Source organism: Melanerpes formicivorus, unplaced genomic scaffold (genome assembly GCF_026170545.1).
Source record: "Melanerpes formicivorus ecotype bairdi unplaced genomic scaffold, bMelFor1.0.p_v2 SCAF_269, whole genome shotgun sequence".
NCBI classification, from domain to species: Eukaryota; Metazoa; Chordata; class Aves; order Piciformes; family Picidae; genus Melanerpes; species Melanerpes formicivorus.
In genome coordinates, this window is record NW_027142621.1 from 89,777 (window position 1) to 99,164 (window position 9,388).

Below are 9,388 nucleotides of genomic sequence, written 5' to 3' on the forward strand. Positions count from 1 at the left end.
ACAGCTTCCCTGGCGATGGCCAATTCAGAATCTGCTTCTGTTGGTTTAAAACAAGCTGCAGGGGGTAGCTGCTTCTATGTCTGGCAGGGCTGGTGCCACCTTGTTGGTTTTTGCTTCTGCCTGAGCTATTATAGCCACAGCAGACTCCTTAATCTGCATTGCTAACATTTCCTGGCTTTGTGCCTTTTCAGTTTTCAATTCTTTGCCCAAAGACTGAATCCTTTCCTGTGCCTGAATTACACAGGACCCCAGCACAACAGCCAGTCTCTCTGCTCTGGGCTCACTGCAGAGGTCTGTGGTGCTCTCTGCCAATTTCTTTACAGCTTGTTTCAAACTGTCAAATTGTCACAATTGTCTTTGGACCATTCTGTATCAACTTCCTTCATTACAAAGCTCATATTGTGAACATATCTCTCTATTGAACACCCTGCTCACTGTGCCATGATGTTACCAAATGAAGAGGGGGTGAGGTGAGGAATCAATAAAAGATATAAATTATTTATGAATCCAAACCCTGGCCCCACAGAACTACAAAGTTAGGAAAACTTACAGATTCAGTGTTTGGTTGGAAACAGCTTCACAACATAAGCAGTGACAAAAGAGTTTGAGGAACAGTAATTGGGAAAAGAGAAATTCAGGAGTGAATATTCCCCCACTAACAAGAGGCAGGCAATTCCCTGCAGACTCTGGGAAATATTCCAAATTTACTCATGAGGCGGAGTTGGAATTGTGAGGATTCCTCTTATGGTTTCCTGTTTTCAGGAAACTGCAGAACTGCAAGTTATAATCCACAATGGGGGAAGCAAAAAAACAGGAAGGATGAGCGAGAACCCTTTTCAGCAAGGGAGAGCTTTGCAGCTAGGGAAGAGCTTTACAGCAGGAGGAGCTTTGCCATGAGGAAGAACAGCACAGTTTCCAGCTCACTCCCTTTTAATATTTCTGAGAGTAATTGTGCCATGACATCACCAGCTGAAGTGGGAAACTCAGCCTATCACATCCTGGGCTTGCCAACATGCAGAGTTCTGAAACATGGCATAGGAAGGGCCCATGTGCACCGACCCCAGCCCTAGGAAGGAAAATACCTCTCCTGCCCCTTTCTCATCCTTTTCTCTTGCCCCTCCTCCCCACTCCACTGAGGGGGAGGGAGAAAGAAGGGTTTTGAGTTCATTACCACAATGGGCTGGAAGATGCTCTTGGTCTGGGGGAAATTTGAAAAAAGCAAAAAGTGGTGATTATGGAAAACCTGCCACGAATGGCTGCTTTCAGTGGAAAATGTGTGTGTAGTACATGCAAGAATCTGCCAGGATGTCAGGAAATAAAAGGAGTGCATTCTCCTTCTCATCTGCATGTGGCAGTTGGGAGATGAACAACAGATCATGAGCACTCTGCCCTCATGTCAAAACTCATTTTCTCCTGGGGATTTTGAATGGCTCCTCCAGGAGAAGTCCAAAGAGCAAACAGAAAGAGGCAGAAAGAAAAACAAACAAACAAACCCCCAAATTTCAGTCCTGTGGAAGAGGAGGAAGAAGATGATGAGGAGGAATACCAGGGTGAGCTAGATGAAAAGGAGGATGATGATGATGATGATAATAAATACAAGGAGGGGGATGATGTGGAAAAAGAGGGGGAGGATGTGGAAGAGGAGGCAGGTGAAGAGGAGAAGGAGGAGGGTGAAGAGGAATAGGAGGACAATGGTGTGGCAGCCCCTCTGTGCCACCCAAGCAGGCAAATCAGTGTCCTGAATGGCTTTCCTGTCCAGATTTGAGTGGGTGAAGCACCACTGTCCCCAACCTCGTGCCGACTGCGCTGACTGCAGCAGGAGCTCTAACTTCCCCCAGCACTGCCGTGCTCACGCTGGCAAGAGGCTGAACATCTGCAGTACTGCAGCAAGAGCTTCCATGGGAACTTGATGCTCATTGCTCCCTGGCAGGTGCACACCAGCCAGAAGCCCTTCACCTGCACCAACTGTGCCAAGAGTTTCAGCCTTAGCTGCCACCTCTGGCAGCACTGCCAGTCCACACCGGTAAGAAGCTGAACTGCTGCACTGCTGCACTGGCTGTAGCAAGAGCTTCCTGTGGAGCAAGATTCCCATCACAGCAGGGTGCTGAGCTCCTCCTCCAGGACAAAGATGCAATAGCAGGAGGGGTCCTGGGGCTGCCATGGGTCCTGAGAGCCCTGCCCAGGAAGGAGGCAGCTCTGGGGCTGTGGGAGCATTGCTGGGGTCTGTTAGGGCCCAAGGCAGCAGGAACAGCTCATGGAGATGGGGTCCTGGCAGAGCCATCAGAAGGGCATTGTCAGTCCCCTGTGCAGGGCAGTGGGGAGCAGAGCTGCCTTCTGACCACTGTAAGGAACAGCCCATGGCCATGATGTCCCCAGCACCTGGCCAGGTGTCCAGGACACCAAGACCACCTTGGCGTTCCATTCAGAGGGAGCACAACCCAGGCTTTACCCCAATATTGCAGCTCTGTTGTAGGCTCTCTGCAGTGGGAACAGCATGGTCCAGGCAGGGCCCAGGGGAAAGAGCAGCTGGGGAGTGCTGGGTGAGGAGATGGTAGCCCTGGGGTGCACCACAGGACCTGGCAGAGAACCAATTCTGATGGAAGCAGTGGCTGGTAGGATGGAAATGTCTCTGCAGCCATAATATTGCCCAGAGACCAGGGCCTCTCACAGCCACCCCCCTGCTCTGCTGCTCCCAGGCAGCTCAGGCAGACACCCTGCCCCCCAGGCACACAGCACCAGCTCTGCAACAACCCTCCAAAGGCTTTTAATCAGAACCAGTGTGGCAGAATCAAAGCAGGGCAGGAAAAGCAGAGTTGCTGCCCTGCTGCTCCTACTGCTGCTGGGAACAGAAGCCAGTTCTTGGTGTCCACAGCTCTCCCAGCTGCACAGAGCTCTCCTCCTTCCCGGCTGCACCAGGCCCCATGGCAGGGATGAGCTCTGCTGGCTGAGGGCTCAAGGACCCCTTTGCCCTGAGCTGTGGTGTCACAGCCTGTGTGTCCCCAGGGAGACATCTCTTGTGTGTGCAGGAGACATCTCTTCAGCATCATCATAGCCTGTGCTCTCCAGGGACAGGGACCAGGCCTCTGCTTCAGCTCCAGGAGCCTCAGCACTGCTCTGTGAGTGCAGCATTGCACCTGTAAGCAGCAAGGCAGTCACTGTACATTGGCCACAGGGTTGCCTCTCCTGCTCTGGGCAGCAACTTCCTCCCTTCCCCTTTCCATTTCTGGCACCTTCAGCTCCCTCTTCCACCCCCAGATCCCAAGGAGATCTCCCAGGGCAGCTTCCCCATGCCAGGAGCTTGGGTCTCAGCCTGGCAGCAGTTCACATGGTACCAGGGATGGCACCCCAGGAACCAGCAATACTCTCTTTCCCTCTCACCTCCAGGTGCATCCCTGGGTCCTGCTCCTCCTTCTGGCTCCCGGCTCATTTCCCAGGCTTCCTGCCCAAGCAAAGGATCCTGCCCAGGGTCAGAAACCTCCCTGGCATCATCATAGCCATCCACTGGGTCACCTCTAGCCAGGACAGGGACATCTGAAAGGAGAGAGGAGCTGGTGACAGTGAGAAGAGATGTTCTGTAGAGCAGCAGACAGGAGGAAGTGCAGAGATGCGGAGGTCAGACGTTGCTGTTGGCAGCACCACAGGACAGCCTTGCCTGTGTCCTCCCCAACAACTGCAGTGACACTCAGTGACACCACTGTTCTTCACATGTCTGCAGGGAGCAGACATCAATCCCTTCCTGTCCCCCATTACCTTCTGCTGACTCCAGACCATCCTCCTGCTTGCTGTCCCTGGGCTTGGCCATGGACCCCTCTGAATAGGAGCCTGGAGAGAGGTGCAGGGAGAGTCATGGAGATGCTCTCTGGTGACCTGGCTGTGGTCAGTGCTGCTAGGGATGTGGGACCCAGCAAGCCAGGGCTCAGTGGGGAAGAGGGCTCAGGACTCACCCTGCTGCCCTGGGACAAACCCTGTCTCAAAGGGGCTCCAGATCTGTCCTGGGACAGCCCCTACCCTCAGCCCTCAGGTGCCACCCAGGGTGCAGGCACAGAGAGGGCCTGTCCCTGGTTTGGACAGGTAGAACTGGTGAGGGGAAAGCTTCTCACCCAGGCACAGCCCCTGGCTTCTCTTCCCAGTGATGCTATGGCCCTTGCATTGCAGGGACCATGGGCAAGGGGGTTAAAGGCCTCTAGGTGGAGGCCAGGGAAATGAGGCCTGCAGATGTGCCCCCCATGAGGGACATAAACCCACCTGAGCCACTGAACCTCGCCTGCTTCTCCCGTTCCAGGCTGGAACCAATCTCTTCATACACAGCCTCGGGGAAAGCCTCCCAAGTGCTCTGGGAACCTGCAGACAGAGCCAGGGGTAGCACAGGGATGGGCAGGCAGGGTCAGGACCCCACTCTGCTCCTCTAGCCCTGTTCCCCTGGACCAGCCCAGGGCTGTCCCCACAGGGCTGGTGTGCTGTTCTGTCACCACTGGCACTTCTTCAGTGAGGGCAGTGTCCCTATGGAGGTGACCTGGGGCAGCAACACCCTTGCATGTTCCCTGCAGAGACAGCCCTTGTGCCTCTCTGGGCCCTGGTGCTAGGGGAAGCTCCTACCTCTCCTCTCCCCCTGCTGCTGCCCCCTCTCTGCTCCAGGCATCTGCAGAAGCACATGGACAGCCTGCAGCACACACTCTGCTCCCTAGCTCTGTTGGTGCCACTCATTGCCACAACACAGCAGCCTTGGCCTTTCCAGAAGCCATATTGACCTGGGAGCATGGGGAGATGACCCACCTGTGTGCCCAGCCCTGGCACTTTGCACTTGCCCAGCCAGGATGGCCAGGAGCAGGCAGAGAAGGGCTCCCAGGATGATGCAGATGATGACAGGCACTGAGACACTGCTCCCAGGAGGATCTGCATGGACAAGAGCACAGCAAGGGCAGCACCAGGCCAAGGGTAGATGCGTGGCCAGAATGCGGCAGCCCTTACGCTATTACCCTGGGGCTAGATAAGCCTGGGAGTGAGTGAAGGGGAAGCTCCCAGCCTAGTGGGGAAGAGTCAGCCTTTCCCAGTGCCCCACCACTACCCAGTGCCTCGCCACTACCCAGTGCCTGTTCTGGGGAGTTTCCCAGCTCAGCAAGGAGCCATTTCGCTCCAGCTGGGGGTCAAAGCCTGGGCCTGGACAGAGGCAGTGCTGGCAGGGAGGAGAGGTTACCTGCTCGGAGGGTTGGTGCTCCTCTCCTAGGTGCATCTGCAGGGGAGGAGGTGGAGATCTGGGTTGAGAGGGTGAGTGTGCAGGTACCAGGGAGCCTCCTCTCTGACACTGTGTGCATGTGGGAACATCCCCGACCCATCCCACCAGAGCTACCCCTCCTGTGGGGCTACTGAGGGTGGCTAGGACAGAGCCCAGGGCCCCGCTCCAGGCTGTGCCCAAGATGGCATAAAGAGCCCAGGAGATGGCCCTGGGGAATGCAGAGCTCTGCCCACAGTGCCTGGAGAACCTCCACACAGCAGCTGCTGCAATCTTGGCACCAGGCTGCCGTGGCCTTGCTCTCACTGGGGCCATGAAGGGAACCAATGGGGAAAATGCTTTTCCCAGCTCCTTGCCCCTACCCCAGGGAGGGGTCCCAGCCCCTCCACTCACCTGAGCAGTTCACACCAGCATCCTCCTTGTGCCGGCAGACACCACTGTCCCCAAGCCGGGCCCAGCAGTCCTGCAGAGATGACTCTGTGCCCTGGCATTCCACGTGCTCCAGCCAGATGGGGCCTCTCCCCTCCCCAAAGGCAGCCTCGCCCAGGGCAGACACTGCAGGGCCACAGCCCAGCTGCCTGCAGGCCACCTCTGCATCCTGCCTGTCCCAGGAGTCGTCACACACTGTGCCCCAGGAGCCCTGCAGCCAGACCTCCACTCTGCCTGAGCACCTGTGCTCCCCTCCCACAGCACGAATCTTCTCCCTGTCTGGAAAAGGCAGAGCCCTGCCAGGGCAGCAGGACAGCAGGCAGAGCCCTGCCAGGTGAGAGGGATGTGCAGAGGCAGCTACCTGTGCAGCTCCTGGAGTCTGGGCACGGGGACCCCAGGTCAGGGGATGGTTCTGGCTGTGTCCCTATAGAAGGAAAAGCTGAGGTGAAAGGGCTGCTGCAGGGAGGTCGTGCATCATAGAGTAGTGCTGAATTCTGCTCCTGCCTCTCCCTGCCCCTTCCCTCATGGCAGTAGCTAAACACTGATCACTCAGAGGGGTCACAGCAATGACCCAGAGCAGTGGAAGGGTGTCCATGGGTTTTCCTCAAAGCCCTGTCTGGTCTCTCTTCTCAGCCCTTGACTGGAGACATCTCTGCCTTGCCCAGGTGCTGCTTTGAGCCCAGCTGGAAACTGCTGGGGAAGCTGTGGGGCTCTGACAGTTGACTTCCTACTTTTGCCAGCAATAGCAGAAGGGACAAGTGCCCCAGTGGGCCCTGTCTTTGTGCTTGTCTGTGTCCAGCAGGGAGCAGGAGCTGGGGGGATGCTGGTGCCCATGTAGCTCAGAATTACCACTGCAGCTGATGTGGGTCTCATCTCGGAGATCATGACATGACTGCAGCTCCCAAGGAGCAGAGGGACACTGCCAGAAGGAGCTGTTCCCGTCCCCACACTCCACTCGATCCAGCCAGGCAGGACCAGACACCCTAGCAGAGGGCAGCTGTGTTGTCAGGTACCCTGTGTCCCCGCAGCCAAGTTCCTTGCATGCCAGGGACACAGTTTTGGGAGGCATTGAGTTGGAGCAAATGCTGCCCCACGTCCCGTTGTAGAAAACTTGCAGGCGCCCGGAACAGTCGCTGCTGTTCTCCAGCCTCAGGGCCATGAACTCTGGAAGAAAGGCCTGAGATGGGACCAGGCTGCTTTGGGGCTCTGGGGGCAGGGACAGCCCTGCACCTCCCAGGCCCTCAGCCAGACAAAGTCACTGCCAGCAAGTTCCCTTTGAACCCACAGGCAGACAAAAGCCCTGATGGACAAAGAGTCCTTCAGTCCTGCTCAGCCTTGGAGACAGCTGAGCTGCCCAGGGACCTGGTGGCACTGAGGGGACCCCTGGATGCTTTGGCATCCCCAGGGTGGGCTTGGAGAGGGGCTCAGAGGCAGCAGGCAGGGCATGAGCTGTTGCTGGCTCTGCCCTCTTCCTGGCCTGCCCAGGCACTGGGCTTCCAGCACAGACCTGAGCAGATGACTCCTGCGTCCTCTTTGTGCCCACAGTTGTGCTGCCCCCAGGGCTTGGCCAGGCAGTCCCAGAGAGCAGCTTCGGCCCCAGAGCAGTTGACACCATCCAGCCAGATCTGCCCAGAGCCTTCCCCAAAGTGAGCAGAACCAACTGCCTTCACTGCCCCTCCGCAGCCCAGCTGGTGGCAAACGACAGTGGCATCGGGCAGGTCCCAGCCGTCATCGCAGACGCTGCCCCAGCTGCCCTGGTAGTAGATCTCCACTCTGCCAGCGCAGCGCCCAGGCCCCTTGGCCAGCCGCACCTGCCGGCTCCCTGAGTGGAAAGAAAGCCCAGCTGTTGTCAGGGGCTGGTGCCCAGCCAGCCCAGAGCCTGGGGGGCCCTGCAGTGCCACTCACCCCAGCAGGTGACCCCCACGTCCTCTGCAATCCCTGCTGCCAGCAGGCTCTCGGCCAGGGAGGTGTTGCAGAGTTGCAGGCTGGCCTCGTGCCCTGCGCACCGCACCCCTCGCAGCCCCACAGGACCCAGCCCTCTCTGAGGCTTCGGGGGGTTGTAGGCTGCCTCTGCCTCTCCACACCGCAGCTGCCGGCACACCACGCTGGCCTCTTGCAGGTCCCATTGGTCATCCAGGACCCTGCCCCATGTCCCACGCTGGTAGATCTCCACTCGTCCATCGCACCGGCTCCCTCCCCCCACCAGCCGCAGGGAGCCAGAGCCAGCTGGGCCTGGGGAGAGAGGCCATGGACCAGCCCTTGGTGGCACCAAGGAGCCCAGCAGGCTGCAGCACATCTCAGGCCCCTGGCAGCCTTGCAGGTCCCTGCAGCTCACCTGCTCTCCCTCAGGCAAGGCCAAACTGCAGCTCTCCCAGCATGTTTCCAGCACTCACCTGAGCAAATAACAGCTGCATCCTTCTCATGGGAGCACAGGAAGGCCCCCAGGGTGCTCACTGGGCACTGGCCCAGGTGGGCTTCAGTCCCATCGCAGTGGAATGAGTCTCTCCACACTGGGCCAGTGCCTCTCCCAAAATGCCCTCCTCCAGGAATGGACTCAGCAAAGCCGCAGTTGAGGTGACGACAGAGAACATGGGCGTCCAAGAGGTCCCAGCGGGAGTCACAGAGGGTGCCCCAGGTCCCCTGCACATCGACCTCCACCCTCCCCTCACATGCTGTGCTGCCATTCACCAGCCTGAACCCTGTGAACTCTGGGACAGAGAAAGATGCAAAAGGCTGGCTTGGTGCTCTTGCACCTCCAGAGCTGCAGGCTAGGCCCGAGGGACAGCCTCCCATCCTCCTCCTCCTGCCTGAGTTTAGGGCTGTAGGTAACCACATCCCCACTCCTGCCCTCACGTCCAGCCCAGCACAGGCTCTGCTCCCCCTCCCAGGCACACTCTTGGTGTCCAGCACCCCACCCTGAGTCCTTACGTGTGCAGATGACTCCAGCACCATCTGCGTGGGTGCAGGGCTGCTCCCTGGGGGATCCCCTGGGGCAGAAGGCAAGATGAGATTCATTCCCCACACACTGCAGCTCTCTGTCCCACATGGGACCAACCCCTTCTCCAAAAGGAGCTGCCCCAGGCACAGACAGGGCTGTGCCACACTGTAACTCCCTGCAGACCACATTGGCAGCGTTGAGATCAAAGTCTGAGGCACAGACAGTTTTCCACTCATTCCCATCATGGATCTCCACGCGTCCTGAGCAGGGGCTGTCCCCTCCAACCAGCTGGACAAACCCTGGAGCAACCAAAGCCTCCTGTGAGCTCCCAGAGCCCTCAGGCACTTGGATGCCCACATCCCATCTCATAGCCAGGAAGACCACAAGCAAAGAGCACCACAAGCACCCCAGCTGCTCCCAGTGGCTCTTGATGGAACAAAAACCACAACCCCCCCTGCCACTCCCCAGCCCCCACTGTAACAGGTACTCAGGAATGTGGTCCTCAGCCAGGGTCAGAGGTCACTGCCAGAAACCTCCATCCCTGGGTGGGCAGAGGGAAAGAGAGCAGGCAGAGGAGTCCCTGGTGCAAGGACAGGCACCAAGGAGAGGCAGTCCCCACTGGTGCAGGGCAGCCAGATGCTGGGCCAGGCAGCAGGACCTGGGCAGCAGCTCAGAGCTGCATGCACAGGGCAGTACCCCTGTGGGTTGGCTCCCAGGGAGTACCCCTGGAAGAGGGATGCTGTGGCCATGGACCCCCCTGCTCTTCTGCCTGAGCCCAGTGATCCTCCTCT

General features: G+C 58.2%; 1 protein-coding gene across 1 annotated transcript; it reads right to left on the reverse strand.

Moving 5' to 3' along the window:
• Window positions 1-5,588: 5,588 nt before the first annotated feature.
• On the reverse strand, window positions 5,589-8,966 carry LOC137458666 (scavenger receptor cysteine-rich type 1 protein M130-like). The gene is made up of 7 exons (XM_068170017.1): window positions 8,588-8,966; window positions 8,053-8,367; window positions 7,565-7,891; window positions 7,167-7,481; window positions 6,509-6,823; window positions 6,021-6,083; window positions 5,589-5,938 (listed from the first exon to the last, which is right to left on the reverse strand). Exons 1-7 carry the CDS (start codon window positions 8,964-8,966, stop codon window positions 5,589-5,591), a joined length of 2,064 nt encoding a protein of 687 aa, XP_068026118.1.
• Between the last annotated feature and the right edge of the window lie 422 nt (window positions 8,967-9,388).